Source organism: Leopardus geoffroyi, chromosome D2, assembly GCF_018350155.1.
Source record: "Leopardus geoffroyi isolate Oge1 chromosome D2, O.geoffroyi_Oge1_pat1.0, whole genome shotgun sequence".
NCBI classification, from domain to species: Eukaryota; Metazoa; Chordata; class Mammalia; order Carnivora; family Felidae; genus Leopardus; species Leopardus geoffroyi.
The window spans coordinates 73,319,026-73,338,046 of NC_059334.1; the positions used below are offsets into that span (position 1 = coordinate 73,319,026).

Sequence of the window (19,021 nt, forward strand, 5' to 3'; positions counted from 1 at the left end):
GCCATTGCTTTTTGGTCTTTCTTGAAAAGATAGGTCTCACATGGTCTCATTTGCTTTATCAAAGAGCAGAAGCAACAAAGATCACAGGGGTATGAATCCAGGAGATCAAGAACAGTGTTGAAAGAGAATCAGAAAATGTGAACTCACTTAAGCAGCCCTTTTCAGGTCTACAGTTTATTGACTCCGAGAAGTCATGCGTGTCTGACCACATGAATGGAAACTTACTTTCCAAATGACAGCTCCTCCAAAGCCACGATTTTGTAAATAGTAACAAGAGAATTACATTTTTTGCTAGATTCTAAGGAATTTGCTAATTAGACAAACTTTCACTGCCCTTCTCTTTTCCCCACTAGCACTTTACATGGACTCAAAAACGCTTCTGCTCTGCTCCCTTCCTAGTTCAGCCGATGGAGTGTTTGGGAGTGTCTAATGTGAAGTACAAAGGGACAGGTGGGTGACAGGATGCAGCCGGAGGGGACCCGTTCTTGGGGCGTATGCACGATAGGAACGGTCTTCATACAGACCAAATCAAAGGCCGCGGCAGCTCCAGAGAAACACTGTCCCACATTTGACTAACTCGCAGACAGTTTCTAAGACACTTTTTACTGCAGGATAAAGAATTGTTAAATAGTTTTATTATTATTATTTTTTTTTCAATGAAAACCACACTCCTATCACACTCTGGATACAGTTCGCTATACTTAATAAAAAATAATCTATGTAATTCTCAACTTACACTCTAGGGACTTGAAACAACTCAGATATGGAAAAATAAACATCGAAGTGGCATTCTGAATCCTTCTCTTTATTGTGTGCTGCTTTCTCCTTCATGTGCTCCATTAAACATACACTCATACACTCAAACATACATTGGTCAAAGATATTCAACATCACAGTGGAATGAATGTGCTTCCAATCAATTTGGCAATATCGCCCTTCTTTTGGGTTCTCTTAAACAAGCAGGGCGTGGCTAGACTTGAGGTGAGAGGCGTGGTCTGCACGGACGTAAGTTACTATTTTTGTTTTGTCAAAATCAACGACAAAGAGATGCTTTCTGCAAGAGGCCCAAACCTCAGCAGACAGCCCTTGCATTTGGTGCTACCCTAATTGCAGGGACAGAGGGACAGGAAGTAATCACTTTTGCTTTCAGCGCTGCACAAGGAAGTCAAAGATTTGAGTCACTTGCCTGCTTTAGTCCTGGGACAAATGATGGTGGTGTTTCAGGTCCACGGTGTTAAACTGAGAATCACACCGGACAGCAGAAACACTTGCTCGGCAGCATTTTGTAAGAATCTCTCTAACATGGTGTCATTGAACATCCTTCCCCCTGTTTATTGAATCAGCAATGTATTTTCAAAGTTAGAATTTGGTAACTCTAATATGCTTCTCTCTGTGAAGAAAAATGAGATCTTTGTTGGTGATAGATGAGGCTTTCCAAAATTTAATTTATGTGTTGCACATCCCCGTGTTCTTCACTGAAGGCTACCCTTGTTAGCTCTGATAACTCGCACTTCCTCTTTGGTCATCTGAAGCTAATTACAGCTGCTGTTCACCGCAGAAGTAATCAATAGCTTTCTATAGTAGACCGCATAGAATCAGACCCATATACAATTAGTCCAATGTAGATACACAAAGATACCTTAATTAAAACAAAATACGCTCTGTAAGAGATATGCTTTCATAGATGACTGGAATTCCAAATATTTCGACACATTTAATGTGTTTATTCAAAGTCACAGTCTTTATGAAACCTTTCACGACTCAACTCTGTTTGATGAATTTCCCTTGAAAACAGTTTGAACTGGAAAAACTCAGTACTTGGTATTATACATTTATGTTTATTAACATTTGGATATAAATGTACTTCAAACACCAATAAGAGCTAAAAGACTATGCCTTTATCTTGGATCGAACAGATTTCCCACCCCAGTGATTTGATTAATTCTTACAAGGCAAACATCAGCAGGCAAAGGGGATCAGTATGAACTGTGCACCTTGAGTTCCTCCTCCAGCCCCCCTACTGATGTGGGAGAGATAATGCTCCCAGCACTCTCTTCAGGTGGAATCTCCTCTTCTCTACTCAGTGTTGGAGAAGCATGGCTCCTAGCACTCGATCATTGCAGATTCGGAATGTCGCCATCAACCAGACTTTGAAAGTGCACTTCAGGGTCTACTTGTTTAAGGATGAGAATGATGGAAGATGATGTGCAGTGAACAAGCCAGATGCCTTGTATCCAGAGTCCTGTTCCTTATATCTTTACCAGCCAACTCTTCTCCACAGACCTACCATTGGTCCTCCTGATCCACAGCCTTCTTTCTTTCCCACACAGTCTGTCAGAGTCTGTCATGGAGGACACACAACATAACAAGATGCAAGTAGGGTCCTGATGACCTTCAGACCAAATCACTCTAACCAGCGGCGAGGTCATCACCATTGAGAGTCAAGACAACCCTCAGGAAAAGACCTGGGTAGGCTGGCAAGGATCTGCTTCAGAAGAGAGGGCAGCAGGTCCCTGCCCTCCGTCCCAGCCAAACCAGTCTCTGTCAAGTCACATGAAAACCAAGGTACTGGGTTGTGTCAACTGTCACAGGTGCCATCAGATCTTGCAGGGCATTGACAAATGGCCGCCCGTTTCCTCACGGGAATGCACGCTTGCATGTCAAGAAATGATAAAGGACAACACCTGGCTGTTCTGTTTCCTCCTGCCTGTCCGCAGTAACGGGGCGCAGAGCTTTCTGCTAAAGCACAGACTCGTCCCAGTCTGCTTTTGAAGAGCTGTCTTCGTGAAGTTAACATCGGCGCGAACACCACTTACGAGAGGGAAACGAGCTCCCTGTATTTTGTATTAAATCATCAGTAAAAAATGAAGACAGTCTCAGTACTTTCAAAATATAGAAAGCCAATAGTTGAAATCATTTGGTAGTAAAATTTTTTTCCTACATATAACTTCATACGTGTAAAGAGTATTAGAGTGACATATCGGCTATATTGGACTCCTGTTAGTTAAAGGGCTTCTCGCTCAGGGAAGGCTTAGGAGAGTGTCGTTCAACGATCAAGGTACTGCAAACGTTCATGCACACTCGCCTCCCCCCACTCCCCTCCGCCACACTGACTAGAAGACACACACTACGTTTGGATGCGACAGGTGTCTTTTGTTTGGTAGGAGAGTGTAGAACTGTTTGTAGTACACAATGTGGAAAATGTTAGTACATATAGAAAAGGTGAACATTGATGCAAGCTGGTTTGCACAAAGTCCATCAAGATCCCCTTGATGAGGATCTTTGCTTTGTGACAAAAAAAAAAAAAAAATCCCACCAAAACCTGCACCCATGTTAGGCTAAAATGATGTCATTAGAAACCAGTCATCACGTGACTCTGGAAGATTCTTTAGCAATACTAACTCCTTTCTCTTGCTAGTAACGGCCAGAGGTAAATTGTTAAAGTCATCGACATCATCATGTAAAACATGGGCCCAGTTTGTTAGACAGCCAACTTTACAAACTCCCCCTTTACGACACACATGCCCCAAAGCCTTTTGAATTTGGAATGTAGCACAGCATCAGGTATCCCATAGAAGCCCTAAGGTTCACAAGATTTCTTAAAAAAAAAAAAAAAAAAAAAAGGAAGAAAGAAAAAAGAAAAGAGAGAAAGAAAGAAAAAGTTCCAGTTGAATGAAACTGTTTTCCCAGTGTCTCAACTGAGCTCCTAAAACTGGAATTTCAGATATACAAGAGGACAGGAAACAGATAGCTTGGTTTTTGTCTTTTTACATGTCCGCATTGTTTTTTTTTTTTTTTTAAATGCAGCTACGATGTTTCTGCCAAAGATAAAGACAAAAAGGTGGACAGGGCAGTTACCACCAGAACCAGCGGCGGGCTCAGACCACACGTTGGAGGAGCAGCCATTGATTTTGTGGTTATGTGGCTGGAAGCACCAGCAAGGCCGTTCTTTTCGTAATCACGCTGTAAGAGAGAATATTTTCATTATCACCCACGACATGTCTTCCTTCCATCCCAGCGTATTTAAACCACACTCTTTCTCTCTCCCGCCCCCGCCTCCCACTGGCTGCACCACTCACTAAAGCTGACCCAAGGTGTTACCACATACGGAGACTTCAATTCACTGACTTGTACTCAGGAAGGAATCCTGAATCTGGGTTAGAGTCGGATGCCTTAGGATAAAACGGACAACACCTGCTTCTTGCCGCTCTGCTATGGATTAATGAAATCCTCTTGTGGGACAGCGAGGAGCCTTCATTCACTCCTGCCTCCTGGGTCTGCCAGTAGCTGTGCAAATGGAATCTTCTCCTTCTGGTACCCGTGGTCCCTTCCCAGCGTGGAAGAAGGGCACGAAGAATCATCTCAGAAAAGATACTGGCCCAGGCAAGAATCAGTTCATGTGGAGATGGGCCACAAAGTGCCTTGAGACCGGCAGAGCAGTCGGCAACGTTTCTCTCCATTTGCCCGCCCAACCCTAGGTTTTCCGGATAAAGGGGCCTGCCTTGATTGTCAGGTGGAAAGCCTACACCAGAACTCAGGCTTTCTGGCCCCCAGTCAGCACAGCTGTCCCAAGACGGATGACTCCGTCTCCACCACAGCACCCACTCAGTCCCAGAATGCCACATCCCAGTGATCGGTACACTACAGAATCTTCGTCTCATCTGGAAAACAGGGAGAGTAATGTGGCCTGCTAATGTGGCCTGCCCGAGCCATCTCCGGGTTGCTGCAGAGGTCAAAGGGACTGTGCACAGAGTAAGCAGGGGGATTTGTTGTCTGTCTTGTCCCGTGCCGGCTGATTTTACGTGACTCTGGTCACGTAGTCTCCGGGCACCGGAACGACGGCATCCGTGCTGGGCCCAGCTCCGAGATGACGCTCCTGGGTACCACACTTACTCCTAACTTTGTGGCCTGGGATCAGCAGACTGCACTTGGCACCAAGGCCAGAGGGACATGGAAGGTGCCAGAGATCTTTTTCTGGACCTGAAACCTTGTTGCCTTTGAGCCTTGACATCATCACCCGCCTTTATATCATCACCAGGGGCCCAAAGGCTCCGTCTCTAGAAAGGCAGGGAGACCCAGAGAGAAACAGAACTTACATCAGAAAGACAGAGGTGCGTGCTGCCCGACACATTGGATTTCAGCTTCTGTGCCTGAAGAAAAACAAACACGCACACACATAAAATCACTCATATACAGTATGGAATAACAATTACTGATGATCCAGTCAGTTTTCTAGGGCAAGGCCATTGACAGAAATATGTGAGCCACAACTTTGAGCCTATATATAATTTAAAGTTTTCCAGTAACCACGTAGGTAAAGAGATAAAGGTGAGGATAATTGTAATAATATATGTTATTTAACCCAATATATTATCATTTCAACACGTAATCAATATAAAAAGTTATTAATGGGATACTTTACATCTTTTTTTCATACCAAGTCTTCAAAATCGGGTATGATTGACCTAGCACATCTATTTCAGACCTGCCCCATTTCAAAGGCTCATTAGCTACTTGTGGCCCTAGTAGAAACGGCACAAGACTAGGTTACTAAAGGCAAAGTTTTGAAGTCCTTCATATTGGGAACTCATTTATATCTCTAAATATTAATTTTCAGCATGTGCCTTCGAGGGAAAAACGTGGCAATAAAAATTCCCATTCGTTGGTAATATAGAGATACGTCTCCCCACAGCTTATCTACTTGTTTATTCTTCACTTCAGTCAACAAACAAAAGCGTATAGTCCCTGGGCTCCCAGGGCTGCTCTCTAGTTGAGTCAACCGCTCACTGCTTGCGAGTGACAGCACAGGGCAGAGACTCTTAGAGATGGGTCCCCTGGAGGGACAGTGCAGGGCATCACAGATCCCGATGGAACACTCCTAAAACTGCTTCCAGGGCAGTGGGGAGGGGGCTGAGCCCTGAAGGCATTTAAGCTCCCTGTTGCCTCGCACTGGAGAAAGTCCCCACTGAGCTTCCACCAGAGAACTGAGTTGAAGGAAACGTTCCAGCGCTCAGTTACAATGAGAACTGCTGACCCAGTACAGCCCTTCTGTTTTATAAAGGAAAACAGAGTGCAGTGAAGTTAAGTGACTGTTCCAAGGCCACAGAGCAGTTTACCGGTAGAGACAGGATACAGACCAGGTGTCTAAAACTCTTGAAAGCAAATGTGCTCTTTCTTCCATTACAGTGTTTCTCCCAGGCAATCCTGGCATGCTTGATTCTTCATGTTCTACCTGCCTCCAAATCCACATGAAGACCCCTTCCCATGCCCCCTTCCCCCGGAATAGGAATCTGTTGGCACCAAAGACAGAGAGCTCATGTGCCAACAGGATGACCGTGGTTAAGCACCGCACCTGAATCAAGCAGTGTCTGGGCAACCAGCTCTGAATGAATGATGCTGGTGGGCTGCCTGTTGCAGGAAGACTTTTGCAACTCCTTGAAGACATGCTAGGCTGATGATGGCACGTTCACCCAAGGAGTAATTTACTGACCATAATGCTACTTGAAAGGCATCATAATCTTTACCTATATTTGCATATGCCAGCTGTGAATATGAAATAGAAACCTTTAAACAAGCATCAAGAATAAGACACTGTGAAGCAGCCCCAGGCTGTTCAAAGGTCACAAAATGTTATATATAAGAAGATCAGAGGAGAAATTGAAAGAGCAATTGAACCTTACTCAAAAGCCTACTTGTAATCTGTAGTAATAGCAAATCTGGTCCATTGCACTGTCACCTGCAGAGAATAATGTACAGAACTTTACATGTTTTATTTCTGTTCAAGATTGGAATTGTGCCCAGATACCAAAATGGTCTTAAAACATCACATTTTCTTTTTTCCTTGCCTGTGCATAATCCACAAAAGACACAAACCCTTGCTAAGGGCCTTTGCATAACTAAGAAGTTCACTAAAATGCACAGAGAAAGCAGCCTGACTTCTAGTCTGGAACACATTATGCCTTCAAGTTGTTGCTGTGCTGTATCACAGCTACACTACGCCTCAGTGTCCAAAACCACAGCCCTCTAAGTTCTGAGGGTCAGGTGGGTCTCCTTCCTACCTTGTTCTGTATGATTAGCACCAGTAAGTAGCACTGTACTCATTATATATACACGCTGAGATGCCCATTAGCTACACGTAGTCGTTTCAGGAACCTCTTGAAATACTACCATAATGCCCATTGTTATTAAGTACAATAAAACCTTGGACTGCGAGTAACTTGTTCTGCGAGTGTTCCACAAGACAAGCAAACATTTCTAATAAACTTTAACCTGATACGTGAGTGACGTCTTGCAGTATGAGTAGTACATGACGCCGATGTCACATGGTCGCAACTGAGCCAATGGTTCTTGAAGTTCGCTTTGATGTATGAGTGCTTCGGATTGCAAGCATGTTTCTGGAATGAATTATGCTCACAAACCAAGGCTTTACTGTTTTTGTAAAGGCACTTCTGCCAATGGATAAGAAAAAGTCTTCTGTCTTAACAGATTTTCATAGGTGGACTCTGGCTCTGCCTATGTAGATTTCTGACCTTCACTCGTCATTGAGGGTTTCACACTGCGTACAGGCTTGTAGGTTTGCAGGCTCTTGCCTTACATCTAGAAATAGCTGGGATAACGGCTCAATCACACAGGAAAATGCATTTAGACTAGCTCCAGGTCTATGAAGCCTCTGCGCTCTTCTTTTCCCAAAGTGGACATTTTGTTGGTCTCTATCTAAAGGAAAGGTCAACGTGAGGTCTGGTCACCCTGCAGCACCACTGACTTCACTGAAAGTGGAGGGAGCATCTCAAAGCTTATCTTACCTTGAAGACCATTCTTGTTGGCATAACTGGGTAACCTTCAGAGTAAAAGTAATAATGTGCACCCAGACCACTGCAGATGCTCTGAGAAAATGCCTTCTTTCCCGTTAAGCACCTACCCAGCCCACAGAAAGACTTAGCACTCCAGAGGCTTAGAAGTGCACCCACACAGGCCTTCAGATACTCTGCTTACATAGTATATGAACACAGCTTCTCACTGAGAGGTATGGGTGGAAACTCCCAGCACTGCAGAGGCTGAGCTGAACAGCCCTGGAGTTCTACCTGAACCTCATGTGGACCGCAGGAAAGTCTAGGAGTCTGATTACAAGGTGAAGCACAAATGTTACCATTATTGGAATAGCAGGTGGCATCCGAGTAACAGAATCAAAAGATTGCACGTAGACACAGGGTTTGTTTGTCTTTTTTTTTTTTTTCAATCGCACAGCAAACCTGAAGTGTATATTACAAGATGAGGGACAGTGGGTCTGCTGCCTGGACTGTCCACATCACGTACACGTGGAGCATTGCCACGCTGGGTACCTGGTGCCTTTAAGGGTTAGTAGGCTGCAGATGGAGGGGGCGGAGCCTGGGAGTTTAGACCGTGTACCTCTAGCTCCCTGCATGCTTGCGAGTCCTGTATCCAATCTTAACCCTTCTAGTGACACCGGGGTCAGAAATCTGATAAGCAGATCCGGAGTCCACTTAAAATCCAGCTCCTAGGGCCCATTTTAGAAGCCTGAGCAACCTATGATTTCCACACTTTAAAGGCTATTACCCTGGGCATTTTTGGAAACATCATTAAGCTGTCATTGTCTCGCTCGTCGGGTTTGATAAATACAAACAAAAATTAAAGGGTGGCTCCCACCTTGCACCATTGCAAAAAGTGCTTACAGACTTTAAACATTGTGTCTCAGGTGCTAAAAACTGGGATGGTCCCAGGAAAAGTTTTAAAAACCAGGAAAATTAAAAAAAAAAAAAAAACAACACATAACAAAACGTCTGAGACCTTTTAAGGTATGAGGTAAGTTAGAAACTTACTTAAGAAGAGTACATTTTACTGCTGAGTTCTGAACTGGTCAAAATAAGGGTGTAATCCTGGAAGTGCGGGCTCAAGGTCCTGTCTGTGGGCCCAGCAGCCCTGCTCATCAACAGCATCCGCAGGGACCCTACACACAGCATGGCCAGCCTGGACCTATCTGGACGCCAAAACTTACGGTGTGGCTTTACGATGCGGCATCCCTTTCAAAAAGGGAGAAGGATAAAGAAGAAGAGAGTGGATTTCATTTTTCTGAAAGCCAATTTTAACCACTGCCACAGCATGTTGAAAAATGAATTATTTAATCTCTTTTATGAAAGAGTGCCTCTTTGCAGCTAACTCGTACTTTCGCAGTTATGGAGGAAGCCACCTGACTCTGAGTTGAGGGGAAACAGCGCTACTAAAATACAGTACCACAGGGTTTTCATCTCCAGAAGAGGGAGGTGAAAGGGATACTGGAGAAGACTGTGTCCGGCCCAGGAGCCTTGGAAAACTAGGGAACTTGTATGTAGGCACTTCATAAGCCTTGTCCCTCCAGCCGTGCTATCAAACCGTCACTGGCAGTAATCCACTAGTCCAGGCACGTCAGATAATAGAATTTCCACGGCACTGTAATTGTGGGGCCAGACCTCGCCAGTCCCTGGCACCAGAGGGTTAATAAATGCATTAGATGTTGTTAACCTCTGTTACCTGGAGTCAGAACGATGATGACGCTTTGGCTTTTCATCCCAGTGATTAGCATTTGGAAAGCCTGCCATGGTGCCAACGTCCTTCCTGTCCAGAATGCACAGACACTCAGGCCACTCGCATCCCCAGTCCGGCCCCACCCCTCGGCCACTGCACGCACACTCGAGCTCTGTCCACAGGAGGCTCTCCCGGAGCCCGGGGGACAAGGCAGGCTTTGGAGCAGCACACTTGCTCTGTTTATGGAATCAGAGACTTAAAAGCACACCGACTCGGAGCCTGGCCTTTGCTGCCCCAGGACTCTGTTTCTGTAGAGAAGCCAGTGTTTCATCTCAGGTTTTTAGGCAGCTGTCAGCCAGCAGGGCATGGAACATTTCTCTGCTCTCCTCCACGCATAAGGAGAGCCAGTTTCTGCTTTACCCCCAGAAAATAAAACCAGAGGAAGTTGCCCAATCCAATAGCAACAGACTGTCCAGGCTGCAGCCAAATGGTCATAATTAATGATGCTTCTGGTTCTTTTCTCCCTTGCTTTACTGATTAGAGAGATTCGCTATATTAGGAACCTGTTTGCTTAATGACAGAATACAAGCAATAAACAGAGAAATACACAGACTGTAAAATGCAATCAACTTTGCTCTCCAGCACTCACTAAGTACCTAGCTGCATCTATCACACTTGTCAATACCAGTTTATTAGCATATGAGTCTCTTCTGCAGCATAAATTGGTCCTTTGCTAGGGGAAACCATTGCACGAGTTCCTCCTGAAATGGCCATTTCTCAATTTAAATCTACTCATCTTATGTCTTCAAGTAGGACAAAACATAGGAAGAAGGTGTGCACATAATTCTGAAGGTTAGAGTCTGCATTGTTACATTGCATTAAAAAACAACAGACTCTTCTGACTTTCATGGGCAGTACTTACTAGGCAGCAACTCTATTGCGTACTTGATATACACTCGTCCAAATTAATTTCTACACAAAAAAGACAAAAGAAGCTGCCTGTGAAGTGAATCCAAGCTAAGTAATGGCAGTCTGTCCAGTGCTCTGTTGTAGCGTAGTCTTTTCAGCTTTTTGGATTTTGCCTGTTGGATTTGGGGGAGCCTGGGGAGGTTTTAACTGCTGGTCTGGTCACAAGCTGTTGGCCAGACTTTCCAAAATCCCTGCCGCTGTCTATTTTGAAACTCACCTTCCTACTGATTTGCTTTTCCAACAAACTTGGTAACAACCACTTGCAACCACTGGTCTGAATAATGTGCAGTAAAGTCAGCTGCGTGAAGCAAGCGGACACATAAATAAGACCTGCTCTGAGCCCCTGGGTTTGGATGCTTGTCTTCTAATGCCCGCGCTCCACAGGGAAGGGATCCATTTCCTTTCCAAGCTGATTTTTGCCAGCCCCGTGGACCCTGACACGGGTTGGGGAGGGTCTGAGGGGCTGTGAGGAGGGCAGGGGTGAGATAGGGCAAGCGTCCTTCTAAGGAGTGATGATAATCCTTGGGAGGCTTTTCTACTCGCTACCTGCAAGACACTGAAGTGAACCTCAGCCAGAAGGCTTTCATTACTTTAAGTTCCAAGAAAACCTTATAAAGATATTTCACTTAGCATAGGTTTCAGAAGGCCCACTGGGTGCCAAGTTTCATTAGTCTGGTATGCTCTGGGCAGGTTGAGCCTGGTTGGAAGATGGGGGTGGGGAAAAGGCTTTGGAGGCCTGAAGTCATGCTTCCTTACCCAGAAGAAGGCCAGGCTCAGATCCTAGTTGGCTGGGCTGTACAGACAAGGCCTCCAAAATCAGTGCAGTGAACTGAAATGAGGCCAGATTGAGGGTTTATGTGTGTGTGTCTTTGTGTGGGTGTGGGGGTGCGTCTTGACCTTGAATGAGACGTGGATTCATGTTCTAGAGTCTAGCAAGTCTTGGGTTCCTGGCACTCGTGGGGCATTCCAAGTTTAACTGTACAATTTAGGTTAAGCTCAGGGGCCAAGCCTAGAGTAGAAACCCTCTTACCTGACAGGTGTGGGGACTGTGCCCATAGATTATTGGATAACTGAGAAATTAAGTTAAGGGCAAAATCATTAAACTACTCAAAAATTACACACTTGTATAAAACTTTATTTCAGAGTTCCTTTTTTAAAAAATTGTAAGAAGAACACTTAAGATGAGATCTATTCTCTTAACAAATTTAAAGTGCACAATACAGGCACAACGTTGTACAGCAGCTCTCAAGAAACTTTTCATCTTGCAGAACTGAAACCGTATACCCACGGAACAACAACTTCCTGTTTCCCCCTCCCCCAGCCTCTGGCAACCACCATGATTTAATTCAGTATTCCATGAAGGATTGAAATCGAAGCACAGAAGAAACATAGTTGTTTCCATGAAAACTAAAGTGGAATACCTTGAAAGAGCCAAATCCTTTTTTTTTTTTTTAAAGAAATGCCTTTGGATTAGGTGTGGGTGAGACAAAATTATAAAAGACTGAGAAAAATTACAAAAATGTAAAAAGATTCTGCACTGAGATTCCTCTGCAGGTAGCAAACAAATGTCACTACCGTTTTAAAGAAACTGAAACTGGAAATTGTAGACCAGGAACTAATTCTAGGTGTAGCTTACGCAGAACATAAGCCAGGGAACTCCAATCAGCAAACCTGTTTCCATGAGTTTGAGTATTTTAGATATTTTACATAAGTGGAATCCTACAGTGTTTGTCTTTCTGTGACTGGCTTATTTCACTTAGTATAATGTCCTTCAGATTCATCCATCATGTTGCATATTGCAGGATTTCCTTCTTTTTTGAGGCTGGATATTTCATTGTATGTATTATATCAAATATTCTAACTTCAAATCTAAATGTTCATCATTTATTGATTTTTGGATACATGACCAAGGCCACCTTCTTTAAAAAAGCTTTTTAGGGGCGCCTGGGTGGCTCAGTCAGTTAAACATCCAACTCTTGGTCTTGGCTCAGGTCATGATCTCAGTCATAGGATTGAGCCCTGTGTTGGGCTCTATGCTGACAGCATGGAGCTTGCTTGGGATTCCCTCTCTCTTTTCTCTCTCTGCCCCTCCCTCTCTGACATGTGCATGTTCTCTGTCTCCCTCTTCCTCTCAAAATACATACGTACATACATACATACATACATACTTAGGGGGAAAAAAGCTTTTTAAAGAAAGAGTTTGTTAGAGTTCCCTGGCTTATGTTCTGCATAAGCTACGCTTAGAATTGTTCATGGTCTACAATTTCCAGTTTCAGTTTCTTTAAAACGGTAGTGACATTTGTTTGCTACCTGCAGAGGAATCTCAGTGCAGAATCTTTTTACATTTTTGTAATTTTTCTCAGTCTTTTATAATTTTGTCTCACCCACAACTAATCCAAAGGCATTTCTTTTAAAAAAAGGATTTGGCTCTTTCAAGGTATTCCACTTTAGTTTTCATGGAAACAACTATACTTTCTTTTGTGCTTCGATTTCAATCCTTCATGGAATACTGAATTAAATTATGTAAGCAAAATACAAATAAAAGAACACAAAAAGGCTTGAGAACAAACATGCCTCACTCTTTTAAGCCTGCCTCTCAACTAGAGAGAGAGCAAGGGCAGAGGTGGGCAGGAGGACAGAGGCCACCAGCTTGGGGCATGCAGTCCGCCTTGGGCGTTAGATGTTCACAAGAGAATGGAAAGGTTGGCTTCTGATGAGTTGGTTACATGAGGGTCAGTTAAAAGAACTTCTACTATGGCTTAGAACTTGCTTCCTGGTACCAGCTTGACTGATAAAGTATGATACAATGAACACAGCTTAGGAAAGTCCTAGCCTTGGCTTTTCAACCATCAGCTTTAATTACAATAATCCCTACCCTGCTGCTTGCCTCACAGAGTTGTTCTGAGAATCAAATGTGAAGGTGAAGTCCTTGAAAACCTCAGGTTGCTGTTGATGATTGCTTTAGCCTCCCTGTGTCTAGGCTAGTGCTCTTGGATTGGGGCAGGGGCTGGAGAAATGCAAAAGCTGAAGCTAATTTGGCTTGCGAACATGATAGTGACTAGAACTGGCTTATGGTCTTCTGTGATCCCTTGGATTTAAAAAATGAATGCAGTGAAAGAGATACAGTCCAGCAGGATATATCAACAGTCCTCCATTAGCTAAGCAGTCCCTCGGGCTTGCCCGTCAGTCTCCAGCATGCCATAAAAAGGATTCCTGCAGCCCTGCACTTGTAATTCAACACTAATGGCAAGATGGCCAGTAGCGCTGGGTGCAGACACCGTCTACGGCAGGGAGCTTCCCATGGCACTCGAGCTGGCCTTTCTTCTGTCCATACTTCACAGGATCATCTTGCATCCATTTTGCTCTCCCCTAAGTTGGGGCAAACACAGGTTGCAAACTACACCAGAGAACTGTGTTTTCCTTCATGGTTAACTTGCTTGATTAGTAAAATATTCAGACAAGAAGCAATTATGACCTGTATTTTAGAAAAGTATGCCCAATTAACAGTCAGATGATGCCAAACAATGTGTGAAAGACCTTTTGGTTTGGGGTAGGGGAGGCATTTTGTATAGCGAACATTCAAGCGAGAACAGTATAAAGGCAACTAGGGGGATGGTCCTAAAATGAAACATTTGTTTTCTCAGATGCGCAGTCGGAAATGCAAATGTGCAAGGGCAACAGAAAAGATTCATTGTGGTCTCTGATGAGAAGTGCATGAAGTCTGTCTCATCAGACGCGCATCCTCATAGCCATCAGATAATATTTATTAAGCCTCTCATTCTCCTGTGCATTTATGTGCAGCTGAGTGCGGCCCCGTAATGGATCTGTGACTTATGGTGGTAACTAAGGTTTGATATAAAACGCCGTGGTCTGCAGACATAACCAACCCTGGGCTTTAGTTCACCCTCTGTTCAGAAAATGGAGTACCCTGGGTGCTGTGGAAAACCAGGTGAAAGCAAAAATTTTAAAAACTTGAGAGAAAAATGTGCTCTTCGTACACGGAGAAAAACAGATAATTGAGGAAAACCAAGGAGACCAAGAGTGATACTGTGACAGTTACCATTCATGACGGCCCCCTCCGATAATGACCCCATCTGTGCTTCACTGAACACTCCCAATCGCTCACATGACTTTCTGAGGGGGGCTCTACCCCTTTGCATGGATCAGAAAACGAGGGTTCTGAGAGGCTGGGACTCGCCGAGTTTCTGCAGCCTGGGGTGTCTGCATGGAGATGTCATCTGTCTGACTTCAGTCCCCTTGACTCCAAAACCCATGCATATGGACTCCACGCCAGACACGGCACACGTGATCTCCCATAACCCCCAGATAACCCATAGAAGTAGTTCTTCTTATCCCGCTGACAGCTGAGAAGGGGCCCAGGAAAGCAGTAATAAGCCTGGGGTCACGCATGCTGCCTAGGAGAGGACAGCATCAGCCACCTGGGGAAAACTGCAGTGTCTACTCCGTGCCCACCACCCGGAGCTTCCTTCCCAGACAGCCCTGTCCATGCTGTGACTCCTCTCGCGCTGTGAACAGGAGGGGTCCAAGGGAGGGGAGCCTTCTGTTGAACCTCACAGGAGAACCGGAGCCATTTTCCTCCCGCGCATGAGCTCCACGGCTCAAACACAAGGCAGAGCCTATTATCAGGGAGGCATGGTTGGTTAGAGGTCCTAAGGATAAGAGGTCAGCAGGGGATACAAGAAATTGGATTTATTTATAGTATGTGATCTAAGTGTACTCAGAGGTATTCTCATAGGTTACCCAGAACAAGAGAGCATATTTATGGCCAAGATGGTGCAGACGTCCTATTCCTTTTTATTAAGCATGTTTATTATCCGGCAATTGGGTTAAGCAATTGTCCAACTGCTGAATTACTGTCCCTCTGATGGGCCAGCCTCACTGCCCTCTAAACCGCAGGTGCAAGTGGCCTAATGGCTCTTCCTAGAACACCTTGAGGGGGCCTAGTCTTCTCATCCCCATCTTTAAGTTATTAGCCCCCCTTTTGGACAAAGGCGGTAGGAGAAGGCATCCTAAGTGGGTGATCATAAAAAATTGGTTCAAGTTGGGGCACCTGGGTGGCTCAGGCAGTTAAGTGTCCGACTTGAGCTCAGGTCATGACCTCACTGCTGGGGAGTTCGTGCCCCGCATCGGGCTCTGTGCTGACAGCTCAGAGACTAGAGCTGCTTTGGATTCCGTGTCTCCCTCTCTCTCTGTCCCTCCCCTGCTCGTGCTGCACTCTCTCTCTCTCTCTCTCTCTCTCTCAAATAAATAAAACATTAAAAAAAAAGACTTAAAAAATAGTTCAACTTGAGGCTGGCTCACTTTTGCAGGGTACATACCCTGTATGATGCCCAAGTTCGTGTCCCTGAAAAATCTGGGGGTAAAGGTCACTAATTGTCCCCTTAGTACAGGCTCCTTCCGTCTCGTGCTCAGCACTCACCGACCAGGAGGATCAAATGATGATAAAAACAGTTACTGTGCTGAACTGGAGGCTCCGTTACTACGCTGGAGAATTTTAATTTGTTTAATTATTACAACCCTCCTAGGCAGTAGGTGCTCATTATTCCCATATTACAGACGATGAATCCAAGGATTAAGGACGTGAAATTGCTCTCTGTTGAAACCCACAGAAAGGTTTGATTCTACTATAGCAAGAAGCCTGGCCCTTCGGTGTTGTTTATTCTTAAGCACAACCTCTTTTTCTTACAAACAGAGAAAAAAGCAACTTTGAGAACTAACCATACTTCTGTTGGCCTATTGTCTGCGTGATCCCTTGTCAAGCATGGGCACACTCAACGCTTGAGCTACATTATCTCAAAGCGAGCTTGGTTTTGGAGTAAACTGAACGATGCCTGTGCTCTTCATGGGACTTCAGAATCACTAAGGGCTACTACCCACCCCCACCCCCCCCCCCCGCCCGCCTCGTTATAACCTAGGGGGCTCCACGTGCCAGGGCAGGAATAGGTACAGACAACAGCTGACGCCTGGAGCAAGGGCCTGCCTCGGGACGGCAAGAATGCCTGCCGGCTGTGGTATCCTTGCTGAGGTGGCTGTGATCTGGGAGAGAATACTCAGATGCTTCTGGGACAGGCAGCCTTAAGTTGTTCCCAAGCAGCACCAACTTTCAGCTAGAAGCTTTCTGGAGCTGACAACGAAGGGTGGGGCTGCTAGAGAACAGAGTGGGAAGCAGGGAAAAGGAGGCCCCCATCATTTCAGGGTGATGCAAGAGAGTCTACCACTGCTGGGGACCTCTCTCCTGCTTACTTATCTGGTGGACAGTTCAGGGTCTGCCTCCCTGCCATTCGCATCACAGCCACCGCTGTTAATAACACAAAGCGGAAATGGCCCGTGAGCCCCAAGCCCATGGACTGCACCCCAGCCAGGAAGGAGCCCAGCCACATGGACTTCCTCTGGCCATTGCCACTTCTCCGTAACTGCAACACGGCTCTGAACCAGAGCTGGTTCACCCAAGAATCACTGCACCCAAGGGTCCCGGGTCCGTGTTGCCAAAGCGTATTCCATGGTAACCGTGTTTGTGTAGAGACTACTCTTTTATTGATTTTAGCTGTCTGAGAATATAACCCAGGAAAATCCCAAAATATAACAACATGAACTGTAATTCCAATGACAGCATGAATTAATGCCTCTTGCCCAATGCTATATGCTAACACTTTTATTGCTCGTAATAATAGTATACAATTATATTATAATGTAGGGTTCCCCATTTTGCCACTCACTCACGGAATGGTTAAGTATGGGCTATCTGAAGGCGTCAATAAGGGACTTTATTAAAGTTAGCAGCTGCAGTTCAAGCAGTGTGATGAAGGGGTCATCTGTAAAGCAAAGAACCTTCTAAAGAGAGAACCAATTTACTCCCTGTTCCTGCGGAAGCTCTTCTGGCCTAGCTGCCATACACCTTGTGCTTGGCAAATAGGCTTATTCTGGCTATCAGAGATTAGGGATAAAATATTTTTTAAAAAAGAGAAAACTATAACTCGGAGATACTACACTGGGTGTGCTTAATTTGGAGGGTTTTGTGGTTGAGAAAATAGATGCCATGATCTGCCTTTGTTGAAAAGGTGACATCTGGGTTCATTAAAGGTGTACGTTAGATTTTGATAAAGGCTATTTTTCTAAGTCATTAAATTGGTTTTTAGGAACGTTATACTCTCCTTCATTTGAACAATTATTAAACTATAAAATAGAATTGCACAACTGCTAAAACCGTAATCTGAAGTTTTACAGCCAGCTATAAAACGCTATATTATTAAACTCCACTGAAGATGCTCAAGCCCATTACAACTTTTTAAATGAATTATAAAACCCTTTACTGCTGATAAAATAATCTTAAATTACAGTATTGTGTATTCCAACAATATGTTGAACCGACGTTTGCTACAATGCAAATGTGCCAATCACAAAAAGTCATTGCTTGAATTAAATTTGTGGAAGCTCACGAGTAATAGCCAGAGCTCCACGCAAAGCGGAGAGCAGGTGTGTGCAGGCTGGCCGGGGCAGCCCAAGGGAGGGGCCTTCCATGTTCTTTCCATCATAGGACCAGCCGAGAGCGAGTCTCTCACGTTTAAAGGCTATACGCAAGAGATACTTAGCAGAACCCAGTGCACTGTGGGAAGACCTGTGGCAAGAGTAATTTTTTCTGCTTAAATTCACCCCATAAATGAGATTTTTTTAATGTCAAATATTTAGTTATCAAGTACCTCCCCTCAGACATATGTTATGGATGAATGGGGTCCCCCCAAAATTTGTATGTCGAATCCCTATTCCCCAGGTCCTCAGAATGTGACTGTATTTGGAGACAGGTCTTTAAAGAGGTGATTAAGTTATAGTGAAGTTGTTAGGGTGGGCCCCACGCCACTGGAACTAGTGTTCTTTTTTTTTTTTTTTAAGTTTATTTATTTATTGAGAGAGAGAGCAAGCAGGAGAGAGGCAGAGAGAGAGGGAGAGAGAGAGTCCCAAGCAGGCTCCGCACCATCAGCATGGAGCCCTATGCTTGGCTCAAACCCACGAACCCGCAAACCACAAGATCACAACCTGAGCTGAAACTGATGGTTGGATGCTTCACAGACTGAGCCACCCAGGCTCCCCGCACCCTAACTGGTGTTCTTATAAGAAGAGGAGATGTGGACACGCAGAGGGACACCACGGACACGTACACACAGGCAAAGTCACTGCAAAGACATGGTGAGAACACAGCCATGTGCAAAGCCACGGAGACGACCTCAGGAGAACCCAAGCCTTGATCTTGGATTTCCGGCCTCTGGAACCGTGAGGAAGAAATTTCAGTTGCGGAAGCCCCCCCCCCCCCCCCCCCCCAGTCCGTGGTGCTTTGTTTGGGTGGCCCAATCGTGCTGATACAACGTGTGCCACCGCCCCCTGCGGGGCGGGTGATGTGCACACCGGCCACCCACCTACCAGGAAGCCTGCCCCCCGAGATGAGATTCCTGTTTTTTTGCTACAGCCTTAAATGTTATAGGCTGCAGGCTTCCATGTCCGATAGGGTTTGAATACACAA

General features: G+C 45.0%; 1 protein-coding gene across 5 annotated transcripts in view; it reads right to left on the reverse strand.

The window, feature by feature from the left end:
* Positions 1-784: 784 nt before the first annotated feature.
* The window catches only part of GFRA1 (GDNF family receptor alpha 1), a 213,931-nt gene continuing 195,694 nt past the window's right edge, over positions 785-19,021 (reverse strand). For all 5 annotated transcript variants that reach the window (XM_045439065.1, XM_045439067.1, XM_045439063.1 and 2 more), the window contains 2 exons: positions 5,097-5,150; positions 785-3,963 (listed from right to left, as the gene is read on the reverse strand). In XM_045439065.1, coding sequence (XP_045295021.1) covers positions 3,808-3,963; positions 5,097-5,150 — 210 coding nt within the window. In that variant the 3' untranslated portion in view covers positions 785-3,807. The remainder of the gene's footprint in view (positions 3,964-5,096; positions 5,151-19,021) is intronic.